The 14333-nt window shown below is 35.1% G+C and overlaps 2 protein-coding genes and 1 pseudogene across 5 annotated transcripts in view; 1 reads left to right on the forward strand and 2 right to left on the reverse strand.

Moving 5' to 3' along the window:
- Window positions 1–6474, reverse strand: part of LOC131536028 (protein NLRC3-like) — a 31455-nt pseudogene extending 24981 nt beyond the window's left edge.
- Window positions 1–14333, forward strand: part of LOC131534024 (mas-related G-protein coupled receptor member A5-like) — a 115155-nt gene that overhangs the window by 44057 nt on the left and 56765 nt on the right. The gene's annotated exons all lie outside the window — the stretch shown is intronic.
- LOC131536026 (protein NLRC3-like) overlaps window positions 8478–14333 on the reverse strand; it is a 39843-nt gene continuing 33987 nt past the window's right edge. For all 4 annotated transcript variants that reach the window (XM_058768642.1, XM_058768643.1, XM_058768641.1 and 1 more), the window contains 2 exons: window positions 14173–14219; window positions 8478–10628 (listed from right to left, as the gene is read on the reverse strand). In XM_058768642.1, coding sequence (XP_058624625.1) covers window positions 10090–10628; window positions 14173–14219 — 586 coding nt within the window. In that variant the 3' untranslated portion in view covers window positions 8478–10089. The remainder of the gene's footprint in view (window positions 10629–14172; window positions 14220–14333) is intronic.

Here is a 14333-nt window from a genome sequence, read left to right on the forward strand (position 1 = left end):
GAATCTGCATTTTGGTGGATAATAGCCTATGCATGCCTGTTGCATCATGACAAGAATGGATATTTAGCGGGGTTTTTTTTTTACAACATACAACAACTGCAGAGGAATCTGAACCTAAACAAAATAAAGACAGATGAAGCTAGATGCCCGACTCCAGACCCGGACAGCCTCGTCCACAGGACGCTCCGTTAGCAGCTCAGTGTTTTACATTTATGTCAGGAAAAGGACCATTTACATCCAAATGTAATTTAATGCACACAGAACAAAACCTAGAAATATATTTCAGAATATAAACTGCTTAATCGGCCATTTTCAGTAAGATTTAACGTTACTATACGTGTTTGTGTGCCTGTGCGTTTAACTTGAATAATGTCCAACAGATATTTTAAAGCAGTGGGTAATTCACTCGTTGATTTGCTTAAAATCTACTTTGCGATTCTGTTGGCAAACATGTTTATGGTGCATTCTATTCAACGTGTTTATTGCTAGTGCAGCAGAAATAGACAGTGCAGCCTTGACAAGTAATTCGCTTGCGATGTATCTGGTTGCCATGGCAACCTCACAAGCTTGCTGCTGCACTAATCATAGTAAAACCGCTTTTAATGATACATGGATTGTGACTTTGTACATTTACTACAGAAATGCTAAAATGTAAGTTTGACTGACCAAATCGACAGGCTTGGTTTGGCCCCCCCAAGCTCAAACGTCAAGCTACACCTTGTTTCCTTGTGTGTTTTGGCCAACGTGAATTACCGTAGTAGCTCTTACTGCACGCATGTTTGATATATTTGCAAAAAAACAATAACAATAATAAAATCAAGAGCCAGATCACGTAAACTGTTAAGACAGGCTATTGTAATATCAGCGTCAGGTAAAATTACTCACGTTCATTTCTGCACTCAATTACATAATGTTTTAATTACATACGTAGGCCAACCTTTATGAAAATTACATAAAGGTTTACTACAAATAAATAAATAAATAAAGTAAAACTAACTAAAGTTTTGCTATACTAGCCATATAGTATAATATAATATAATAACCATGGTATTTGTAGTAAAACTGACTATAGGCTACTAATAGTAATCAATCCAAATGAGTACGCAATGCACGCATACAGAATGCCCAGATGTACAAAACAGCCCCTAATAAACACGGAGATGTTAGTCCCGTCCGAATTGGTACATGAAAATCGCAGACGTCAGGTGATAAGAATCGAAACTGAAACGTAGTTTAGAAAACTAGTCCCGTCCGAATAGGGCTTAAGTGCCTGAAGTTGAAAAAAAAAAGCAACTCTGAGCAGACTTCTGATAAAAATATTTTATCAGAAAATATTTTAATTGAAATATTAAATAATTATTGTTTGCTTGGTTTTTATTTTGCGTTTATGTAACACTTGTATTATTGTAACTCAGATTTTGCCATGAAGCTAGCCTTCGACGCTGACAGCACTGAACACATGACTTGTATTATGAAATACTGTCATATCGACATTATTTTGTTGCCAGAAAATGGTCTTCCCCAGTGAGTCTCAGTCAAGGCTGATTAAGGCTGATTGTAACCTTGAAACATGCATTTTCTGTAAACCTACTTTGAAATGTTAAGTATTGTGAAAAGTGCTATACTTATACAACATTTAACCATGGTTTTACTATAGAAAACTGTAGCAAGCATGATTGTAGTAACCATGTTTTTTTTTTGTTTTTTTTTCAAGACATGGTTTTGATGCCGTATTACAGTATTCTACTGTAGTAATACTTTAGTAAAACTGTGGTAACCATGACTATAGTAACCATAGTTTTTGAAATCATGTTAAATGTTGTAATTAGGGTTTTACTGCAAATGCTGTAGTAATGGTTATTTTTGTAGTTACTATGGTTTTACTGCAACAGTCATAGTTAAACCATGGTGACTGTAGTAAAATCATTTATATAGGTTAACGCTAGACTGTGGGATCCGCATTAAAATAAATCTTCACCAGTCTACATCCAAGACAGATGCAGTTCTAACCTGAAAACTGAAGGCTATGTTTGACATTTTAAATCAGATCAAATGGGCCAATGCCTCTCCAATTTGTTGTTCATTAGTTGCTGTTGATCAAGATATGTCAAAGTCATAAACTTGTTTTAATGACTCTCATAAACTTTTAATAAATCGCTTATGCATTAAATAAAGATACAAAACAGGTTGTTAAATATGTTGAATATATTGTACAAATATTTATAAAATGGTGAAACTGTAGCTAATCTTATTCGCATTCTAGTATTTTGAACCTGCATAAAATAGTGAATTATTTTTAACATGAAAAGATACAAAATAAAACCAAACAAGATTTGTAATGAAGAAAAAAAAAATGTAGACAAATAAGAATGATGTAACCCCACAGCACATCTCTTGAGCGTTGCACTCCGCATGTGCACACCGAACACGCAAAATCTTGCTCTCTGCATAAATGCAATGCAGATAGCAACAAGTTTGTTTGAAACACATAAAAGGTTTAAATAATATAATATTGATAATGAACATTATATGACATTTAAAATAGTTTTGGCAATTTTCCTTCAGTCCGCCTGTGCATTTCTGACCCGCACAGCAAATGCAGTCTAAATCTCTGCGATGTTCTTGTTGAAAACATGCATGCCAGTCTGCATATGATTTAATATGAAGCGTCAGTAACGGTCATGTCCGTAACGCAATATTATGGTTGATAAGAGCAAATAATGGAGATGAGCTGTTGATCATAATTAGCATGGCCATAAGTTGGCTTTGTACAGAAAGTTTCAAGTTAATTGCATTAATAATTACTATATGATATAAACTGTAACCTGGAGACATTTTCGAATTAGTAACAGAGGCTTGTGCTCATCTGTTCAACTGTCAACTTGAGATTTGAATCTCATGGCGGAAGGAAGTATTTCCACACACAAAGATTTTTTAAGACACTCCGTGGTTGTTTCTTATTTACATACAGTCATGGGGGCACCCTTGGTAAATATGATCAAAGAAGGCTGTGAAAATTTATCTGTATTGTTAATCCTTTTGATCTTTTATTTAAAAAAACTCACAAAAATCTAACCTTTTACTGGATAATAAAGAATTTAAAATGGGGGGAAATATCATTATGAAATGTTTTTCTCAAATACACGTTGGACACAATTACTGGCACCCCTAGAAATTCTTATGAGCAAAATATCTCTGAAGTATATTCCCATTCATATTCACAATTTTGAGCACGCCAGGGTGATTATGAACATGAAATTATCCAGCCATGGCTTCCTGTTTCACAGAAATATAAATAGGAGGGAAAACAAAGCACAAATTCCCTTAATCATCCAACACAATGAGAAAAACCAAAGAATATATTTCTGATGTGCAGCAAAAGATAACTGAGCTTCACAAATTAGTGAAGTGACTTTAAGAAAAGAGCTAGAGCAGTGAAAATTCCCATCTCCACTATCAGGGCAATAATTAAGAATTTCCAATCAACATAAAATGTTAGGAAACTAACATTATCGTCCTAATGCACGATGAGAAGGAGAGTTTGAGTGGCTAAAGACTCTCCAAGGACCACAGCTGGAGAACTGCAGAAAATAGTTAAGTCTCGGGGTCAGAAAACCTTAAAAAAAATTGCCAAACAGCATCTACATCAGCACATTTTGTTTGAGAGGGTTTCAAGAAAAATTCTCGTCGCTCATCCAAAAACAAACTCCAGCATATTCAGTTATCAGACACGACTGGAACTTCAAATGGGACTGGCTTCTATGGTCAGATGAAACTAAAAAATTAGCTTTTTAGCAGCAAACACTCAAGATGGATTTGAGTGCCAACCACCCTCCGCTGCGCATCCACAGCTAGCCGTTGATTATCCTTTACATATTAGCACAGTATCATGCTGATATAGAGCGATATCAGATGTGATATTGTTCATTTATCATTCTTGCTGTGAATAACATTATATTTGAGTAAATATCAAATGTAATCTACTTAAAAGGATAGTTCACATCAAAATTGCACTGCAGTCATTGTTTACTTAAATTTTAGTTTACACTAAACTGTATTCCCCTCTGAACACTTGGATTGTATAGTCTCATGGGTAGGCTCCTTTTTAAGGCATTCATTTTAAAGTTTGACGCTGGTCATTATTCAAAGGTGTAAAAAGTACTCAAAATTTTTACTCAAGTGAAAGTACAGATACTCAGTAAAAATTTTACTCAATTAAAAGTACAAGTATTTGGCCAAAAACATACTTGAGTAAAAGTAAAAAGTACAACTTTAAATTGTACTCAAGTATTAAAAAAGTAGAAGTACTTTTTTTTTCTAACAGATATACAGAAGTTTTGTTAAAAGGAAAAAACAAAACAAAATGCACAGATCAAACACATACATTTAGTGCAACAACAACATTTAAAATGCAGCACAGTGGAACACACACACACACAAATACAGGGAAAGGGATTTAAATTAAACTCTATCCTTTCTACCCTCATGCCATCATATATGACTTTCATTTATCAGATAAACATAAACTAAGAGTTAAAAAAAAAAAAACATCTCTTTGTATAATGCAAGTGTTTGGGACATCTAAAAATGAATATGACAGTAACTCATACAACCCCTGTTAATGAATCAGTGTCTTCTTAAGTGAAACGATAAATCCAAAAAATACAAATACCAATATTTTAAACTTAACCGTCGTGTTCACTTTGTGTGGTTTCTGAAGTGGTCCTGTCCCCTTGCATTATCTGGACTAAAAATATTTTCTTGTGTTCATCTGAAGAAAGAAAATCGTAAACATCTGGGACGACATGAGGGTGAGTAAATGATGAGACAATTTTACATTTTTGGGTGAACTATTCCTTTGAATAGCAAGATGTGATTCATAGGATAAAACATATTCCAGACAGAATACAAGAACGTGTTGAATTAATGAGGAGAGTCATAGAATTAAAACATACAACATTAACGTTTTGAAAGGCCACTTTTTGTTGTTGTCTATTCAACATCACTGTCTAAAACAGGGATGGGGAACGCTGATCCTGGAGGGCCGGTGTCCTGCAGAGTTTAGCTCCAACCTTAATCAAACACACCTGAACAAGCTAATCAAGGTCTTCAGGATACAGGTAGGTCATTTTTCAGGGTTGGAGCTAAACTCTGCAGGACAGTGGCCCTCCAGGATCAACATTCCACACCCCTAGATAATTAAACTTTTAATTGGTTATTTGGGGCATTTAGAATTTTTAGATTTAGATTTTTTCTCAGCAAATATTGATAAATAATTATTTGTGACTAATTAGATTAATGAGAAAATCATTTAATTATTAAGATAAAAAAAAATCATTGACAGTCCTAATTGCTACTCAATGTGTCATATAATGACATATTATAAATACAACTTATCCACCTGGTAAGAACATCACTAAACATAAATTATAATTGATTTATTATCTTTTTTTGGAGATGTGTAACATTTAATAATAATAATAATTTAATAATCCCACAAAAATTGTGTGTGCTTGATGCGTTAAAACAATGATCATTGGTTCTCACATCAAGCACGCACATTTGAACTTGTTTACCATATTTATTGTGCATAAGATAAAATAAAAATGTAATGTACTTTTCAATATGAAATAAAATTGTAAGGAGTAAAAAGTACTCACTTTTCTCCAGAAATGTAATCAAGTAAAAGTACAAGTAACCAGTTTAAACTGTACTTGAATAAAGTAAAAATCCCCCAAAATAATACTTGAGTAATTTTACTTGATTACTTTACTTAAGTATTTTACACCTCTGTCATTATTCAATGCTATTATATGGAGCAGGACATTTTTTTATTTCTCATTTTGTGGTCCAAAAAAAAAAAAAAAAATGAAAGAAGGGCAGACAACATTAGAACAACATCAGAGTAAAAAATAATGAGCAGTCCTTTAAACTCTATTTGTTGGTGTTTCTGCCATTTTGGTCAGAGCGGTGAAGCAGTTGAATGCAACGGTTCAGGTATGAAATTCCATAAAACAAAACCCAAATAACAGCTTATTTTGCATATGACTACATGGTTACAAGAAGAATATGTTCTGAACTTACCGTACAATAAGTGGTCGTTTACCTACGCAGTGTTTAAAGCCTTGCAAGGAAGCTGCTTATTTTGTTTTCTTTCACTTTCGTTGCGGTCAGCTGATTTTAACTCCTCTATAAAAACAAATCGCACTCCCTCTATTGGTGCAGACCATCATTCTCAGAGCAGTGCTTTAAATTGCTTCGACAAATAGGAAGTTAAACTAGCCAGAAAATATTATGTAGTTAATTAATGTAAAGGTAGTTAAGTTTTTTCTTGGTTTGTTGATAAGGCATATCTAATATTCAAACTATTCTAAAATGTTTTATATTTGCAAGCAAAGGTTAACATTCAAAGTGTCTCTTTTTTTCCTGTAATTTCCTTTCCATCAAGTTAGCATCTGCTTTAATATCCCCTTTACCTTATACTGTACAGTATTTTCATCACATGTTTAATAACAGAAAATCTATTTAATATTCAATCAAAGTTTTTAGTATTAACATGACAAAAGAAGAGTCAAAAAAGATTGAGCTTGATGTTTAGGCTGTATTTGGGCAGGTTTGTGACGATTCAGCAGTTTTGTTTAATAGGAGCAATGCGATTAAATATTTGTGTGTGTGAGAGAATATTACATACCCAGATTTAAAGTGAAGTCAGTCTTCAGTTTCTGCAAAATCACTAACAAAACATGACAGTTGACTCCTTTGCCAATAGCTGCATCTCTTAAATTAATTAAAAAACAAAACAAAAACAAAAGAATTCCAAGCTTGAGTACATTGGACAAATTGTACAAACAATGGTTGCTTCAAATAATGTTTTAATAATTACAGAGAGTAATATACCTGTCAATTTAGATTTCAATGGAGCTTTTATAAAATTAAATCAGTGGATGTGTTTGAAATGCCATACTATCATACTACTCTTACTATTTCTGCAGTATCCAGTATGTATGCTGTGCATAGTATGCAAATTTTCTGTATGCATGGAATTACCTGCTACATTTGATGTATGCATCTGAAGACACTGCATGGGATACTGTTTCCCAGAACGCAATGCGCTCCATGTGACGTTTCATCTTCAAACGCGTGAGTGTATTTACTTTAAGGACAAATAGACCAATTTGTTGGCAGAGGCTATTTACATAAACTCTGCGCACCAATGCCTGGCTGCGATAAACAGCACTGCAAAAGACACGTGTATTTCCGTAGTATCAGTGGCACAGTGAGTAAACGATTGACCCGAGTTCGATTCCGGCTTTTGTCAAACTCATGCTTCTCCTTTTCCCATCACATACCAGATCAGAAAGGCATTTATTTTCAATAAAAATTAAGTAAATATTTGAAACGTGGAAATAAAACGCCTCATTAATAATAAAGTGTTATGTATGCTTAACTGTAGGTAGGTTTTTGTCCCAATAAAGTTGCATTCAACTAATAAAATATATGACAATTTACACTCATACTACTCTGAAACATTTGTTGCTTATTGTATACGGTTTCACACACTATTCTTTAAAAAAAAATAGTAGGCAGTATGCACTGTGTACTGGGCAGTAAGCAGTAACAGAGATGGACAGTGTGAATTGTGGGAAAGCAATTCCTCACAGAACATTCAAGATGCTCTCTGGGAGTCCATATAAGTTTTCATGCTGAAAAAGACTCACAATTTATGCAAACACACATTATACAAGCAGTTGTATGAGATATCTAGGGCTGAAAACAAATGTATTTATATTTTATTTCCAGGTCTCTCTGCACATGTTGCTATCAATAACCTTATAATATACGAAAACAGTGCAATTTTGTTTTAAAATAATATATTGAGTTTCATGTTGTGTGATGGCATTTCCACTGTTTGAATTGCCCAGTCGCATCCCGGTCTCCTCAGAACAAGTGAAGGGAAGTTTGGATCATTTTACCGACTCAGATCTTTGAATCTTGTTCATCAAAATGAACAAACCTTTTTTCAAGTCATTTCGTTAATTTTAGCAAAATATAAATAATGTTAATACATCAAGTGATTCATCTTAAAGAGGCAAATAGACACAGGAAGTGCTCGTAATACCAAGTTTCAGGCATTATTCAAATAAGTACAAGCTAGACTGGGGATTGGTTATTGGATGAAGTCAAATGGTGATGAAAGAGATGAGTTTTCAGGTGTCAGGGATTCGGCATTCCAGATATAGGGGTGGGAAGATCATTCCACCAGCCAAGAACGGTGAATGAAACTGTTCTGGAAAGTGATTCTGTCAAAGACTTTACATATGGGAAGACTATGCACTCTTATTACTTATGAATGGGAGAAAGTGTAACGCCCAATATGGAGCCAATCATTGATTAGTAAAGTCATCGCGTCACTGTAGCGCCCTCACCGCCTGCTGAGGGAAGATATTATGTCAATAAAGACACAGGGCACAGAGCTGCTGTTTCACCTTCTGAGTCTGTGTATTGTTTTTTTCATTAATGCAATTATTTCTACATTTTCATATATCAAAAGTCACAATATGCAGAAAAATCAGAAATTACTCAAATACAGATTCTCATCAGGTACTGTTTTCCACCAATTAAACAATTTTTGTAAACACTTGGAATGCAATGTACATTATGAATACTACTTAACATCTTAACTTATGTACCATGTTACTTAAAGTACTTAAATGAGCCCTGGAATTATTGCACATGTTAGCAAAAATAATTATATCTTTTTATACACTACTTGCACAAACACATTCATTGCACTTTCTCGTGAAACAACTGATTTCTATTTTCAACACTTTCACTTGAAACGTATAACTCTTATGTGTTATATTAACCATCAAAACACATTATATATCCGTAATTTACTACATTTTCACATTCCTGTAATCACGGTATCCGCGTGTGGTACACATGTGCTTGAACCGAACTTTTAAACATCTATTTAGGACTATTTACACACTTTAGTGTATGACATTTGCCATTTTCACAGCACTGACACATATAAAATGAATTTCCATGACATTATACATTTCATACCTGGTGAGGGAAGATATTAAGTCAATAAAGACACAGGGCATGGAGCTGCTGCTTCACCTTCTGAGTCTGTGTATGGTTTGAGCAGCGCGCCCGGCGCCCCCCTCCCCCAGCAGGTGAACGAGTCCAAAAACAGAAGTAATCGATCGTCCATACCATTCTCGGCAGGAAGTATTAATCGTTGTCCACAAAGATCATACTTAGTTAATACACAACATAGATCACACATTAATGACATTTCATTTCTTTTCTTTTTTTCATGACAACGACATATTTAGAAAAAAATCATTTTTCTTTTTTTAAATTATTTGTAACCACTACATCATCACAGCAGCCATTAGAAGCTCCGGTTCCTATAGAAACAGGCAGGGTTCGCAAACTCGTGCTCATGACTGTGCATGCGCACTGGCTGGTCCAGCATCAAAAACAAGCTTTTTTAACGGTATTTGAACATAATAAACATGCTTTATAACACTGTTGTTGTTAGATTTCATTGGTGTTTTCAAATATGAAATTTAATCGTAAACATTAGTGAACAGTTTTGAAGAATTTGATGTTTCCCCATTCAGAGAGATGGCTCAAAGACATTCAAAGATGGCTGCCGAGTGAAATGACTTGTCTTAAAGGGACTTGATTTTGTGCCTCTGTGTGACGTTACCACGAGATGTCGCCTACTAGTAGATCTCAGACTTCTGGAGGAAATGTAGATATGAAATAGTAAGTGGAAGTACTGTATTTGACCATCTAACTTTAACACTCTATTAGAAATCTTTTCTTTTTTTTTTTTAACAAACAAACTAAAACTTGACCTCTAACACTTGTACTCTCTATTTTGTTTCCTAACTACTTGTTTTCTTAAAAAAAATCTCTAACACTATCTTTCTCTATTCTTTTTCTATTCTATTTACTTGGTTGTTGTGTGTGTGTGTACATATTTTGTGTATATATTTAATTTGTATATATATTTGTATATATATTTTTTATAATAATTTATATGTAATCCAGATTACATATAATTAGTAACTACTCAGCAGGTTGTTTAATTTGACACAGAGTCAGTGAGGAATCAAACACCCCGAACCCAGCATAGAGGGGTTCAGTGAATGTGGTGTTGAATGTGTGTACGTGTGTGAGTGTGTGTGTGTCAGAGACGCTGTAGAAGGACAGATTGCCGGCTGACCAGTCCAGATACACTCCTACTCTATTAGAGGATGAAGAGCGAGGAATTTCAGTTCGCTTGCTATTGTGCCAGACAGTGAATCCTTTTTTAGAGCAGTTCAGACTCCAAGATTTGTCGTTGTATCCAAACCAAGAGTTATTTCCTTCTGTCCTACTGATTCCTTTATATGTCACTGATATATAAGACCATCCACTCCATTCAGCCTCCCAGTAACAGCGTCCAGTCAGACTCTCTCTACTCAGAATCTGACACCACTCAACAAATCTCTCTGGATGATCAGGATACGGCTGAGAGTCTTCCACACGCGTCACCTTTCTGTTTTCCTCAGACAGGATGAGTTTAGCGTTTACGGTGTTCATATCCAGAGTGAAATCATAGGCATCTAAATACAAGAAGAGAGATTAGTACTTGAAGGACAGTTTTAGAACTGTACTTGTTTAGCTAAACTTATGAGGGCCAAATATCCTCACTTACACAGTGAAATATCATGATACTGTAACTGACTAGTGAAGACATTTGATGTATCCCCTTTAGTTAACCAGTTAAATATGACCATAACTGCGGCTCTTGAATCCTTTGATCTACAGGAATAACCCTGGTCTTGTTTGAAAGCAGACACATGATAATTGTAAGAAATACAATAAAAATATATTAAAGGGGTCATCGGATGCAAGTTGTTTGAACATAAATGTGTGTTGGAAGTGTGTGTACAGTTGCATAACATCCCAGAACATTATTATTTGAATGTAAAAAAGGAATAAAAAAATATTAATAATTTATAATGTATATCAGGAGTAGGTCATGTGGAGTGCCGCTGTCCTGGGGCCCGTTCTTCGTACGTCGCTTATTACATCCGAGATGAAATGACACATCCAAGATGATATCATCGCGCTAATCATGATCTGGCTAATTCGGTTCTTTGACTGCACCTGTTGTTGATGATTATTATGGCTGGATTGAGTTATCTGAGATAATCGCGCGTTCATGGGTTGGTTTTAAAGGGGCTAAGTATCGATACTCGAAACCACGATCAGCAATGCTGCGATTGACTGGTGGCAAGACAGCAACGTAATGACATCATATAATTAAAAAAGACACCTGACGAAAAGGTTGACACATTTCTGCACTTTTATAAGCAAACATCCAATCGAACAAAACTACAAAAATGTTATAATAGATAAAACATTTTTGTTTTATTTGAATTGTTTTTAATTGATTCCCAATTATTTATATTCACGATTTCTAGTATTTGTACAGGCTTTACATTTTTATTTCAATGTGGTAATTAGCAATTCATTTAATTGTGTCTTTGAAACAGATTTGTTACGTGACAGCATTAATTAAAGTTTCTTAGAGATCCAGTTATCTGCATCTCTGCGCTCCATCAAGCCCCTCCCATAATAGCTGTCACCACTCAAATTAATGCACGACTCTACATTATCTGTATTGCATGTGTGTATGACTCTAATACAATTATGAAGTAATTATTTTATGACGAATAAATCTTTCAACGAGTACAACTATAGTATTATAGACTACACAACATTATTATATTGTTTTTAAATTTGTTTTAAATGATTATTATTTTAAATTACTGTCCCTGGATCAGTAGGACACTCTTGTAATAAAGTAGTGGTGGCTGGGACAAGATTTTAAGTATCAATTCTGCTTAAAAAGATGCAGTGAACTTGTTGCTATGACGGCATGTCTAGGATGAGCTTCGAAGAACCAAACAATCCAAGATCAAGCGAAATCATCAACACTCAAATCCAGCTAAGAACGTACGAAGAACAGACCCCTGTAGAGATTAGCTCCAACCCTAATCAAACACACCTGAACAAGCTAATCAAGGTCTTCAGAATTACTAGGGCTACAGGCAGGTAAGTGTTTTTCTTTCAGGGTTGGAGCTAAACTCTGCAGGACATCTGCACTCCAGGACCGATGTCGCCTACCCCTAGTATGTTTACAAATAAAATGTAAATAATTCACTGAAAACTGGAAGTGAGTCACTGTTGTCACTTTCATCTGAGGGTGTACTCACACTAGGCGATCTGAACCGTGCCCGAGCGCATTTGACCAGCAAAGCGTGGTTCGTTTGACTAGTGTGACCGCACCGTACTTTGTTTAGCCATCCCTGGCTCGGTTGGAAGAGGTGGGCCAGAGCACGGTTCGGTAGTAGTGTGAGCGGTAACTGCACTGGAACACCGAACTTCTGATACGTGCAGCACGATTGCATGAACATTTATGAGCGGCAAGGCAAAAACGATAAATCTGTTAAGCAATACATTGTGAGAGGGCTGAGTGTCACCGCATCCCAAACGACTCAAAATAATAAACCACAAAGTTAAAAAAATAATGCACTCCATTGTGCTGAGCGAGAGCGCTTCTCTGCTGCCTCCACGTGCTATCGGAAACTTCTTATTTCCCACTTATGAAGTCGTGATTACGTGCTCATTGTATTCAAGTGATTTGTTGTCGGAAAGAATAAAATGTAATATTCCACTGGTTGATAACCATAAACATTCAGATAAGTCAGCTTGCTGGCGATTCTGGAATTTCGGTCAAATAAATGCTTATTTCACCGTTTATAATGCTGCATTCATGTGCTATCAGAATTATTGTAAATGCGAGCTTCCTAGTCGGAAATTAGCCATATAAGGCCTCTCTAAGGCCGTTCATGTCCAATTTCCAACTAGGAAGCTCGTATTTACGAAAATTCCGATAGCACGTGAATGCAGCATAATACATATAATATGCTTCAAATGCCTATAGGCACTACTTTAACGACGAGACAAAGTGATGTAGTTGTTGTTGTTGTAAAAAAAAACGTATAAAGAATGGCATTGTCCCCTCCAACATGTTTAAAATTTATTGCCTGCCTAACACGGAGATCGAATATCAAAATAATCTCTGAGTAGTAAATACAACTTTAGAGGCCGTTCATGTCCAATTTCTGATTAGGAAACTCATATTTTTAATAATTTCGATAGCACTTGAAGGCAGCATAAAGCATGCTTTGGCCCAGAAAGTAAAGTGCAATGTGAGTGCAGGCTAGCGGGGGAGTGGGGAGGGGGAACAATTGCACTCGGGCTCAGTTCAAAGCAGCCGTGCCGTTCTGAAATCGGATTAGATCACAAAATCCAGTCTTGATTTTGATCTGGATTAAATCCTGTTTGTGTTGTTCAAAACAATTCAGTAAGATTGGGATACTTTTGATTTAAAAAAAAAAAACTGGATTATTCTGATCCCAGTAGAATGGTGGATTTCAGGAACAAAAATGTGATAAAACTCTAAAACTGGTCCAACAAATACATTTTTTAATATGTAATATATCTCCAAATCCCCAAACAGCTGTCAATATCAAACAAAAATGTTATTTTTAATTTAAAGTTGTTGTTTTTTTTAATCGCTGATTGTAAACTACATTGGCACAATCATCAGAGATGGACCAGTCAGAAGTAGTTATTTGTGTAAATGCAATGCCAAAACTAGAATGCAAAACATTTGCATTTTTTCCATCACCATGTCCCTTTAGGGGCTCCGTAGAGCAACTAGTAATCCAGATTTGGAAATCTTAAAAAGTGTATATCTGGATCAGGGTGATCCAATCCAATTTTGCTTTAAAAAAATCGGCACAAAAGTAAGATGGGTTACCTGATCCTGGATAGCAAAACATTCTGATCCAGATAACACTTTTTGAACAACTGGCCCCTGTGTTTCAGGGTTTTCTCTGGATTAGCGCTAATTTGAATTGACTGTTTAAATGCATTTTAATTCTATTAAGTGTTTTGTATCTTGTGTTTTGCACATGTTTCTGTGATGGTTATGTTTAGGGGTAAGGCTTGGGTTAGGCAATAGGAAATATCATTAGCCTGATATAAAACCAATGAGTGTGTGTTTGTGTGTAAAAGATAGAAAATACCTACATTTTCTCAAACCTGGTGTGATTCTGAATTGTTCTCCATGATCCAAACTAGAATAAATAAATAATTAAAATCAATCATTCAATCAATCAAAAGTAACATATAATTGATAAAGCACAATTGAGATGTTTAAACAAAGAATCTCTCAAAGGAGTACGTATTTC

This window comes from Onychostoma macrolepis, chromosome 03 (assembly GCF_012432095.1).
Source record: "Onychostoma macrolepis isolate SWU-2019 chromosome 03, ASM1243209v1, whole genome shotgun sequence".
Taxonomy (NCBI): Eukaryota; Metazoa; Chordata; class Actinopteri; order Cypriniformes; family Cyprinidae; genus Onychostoma; species Onychostoma macrolepis.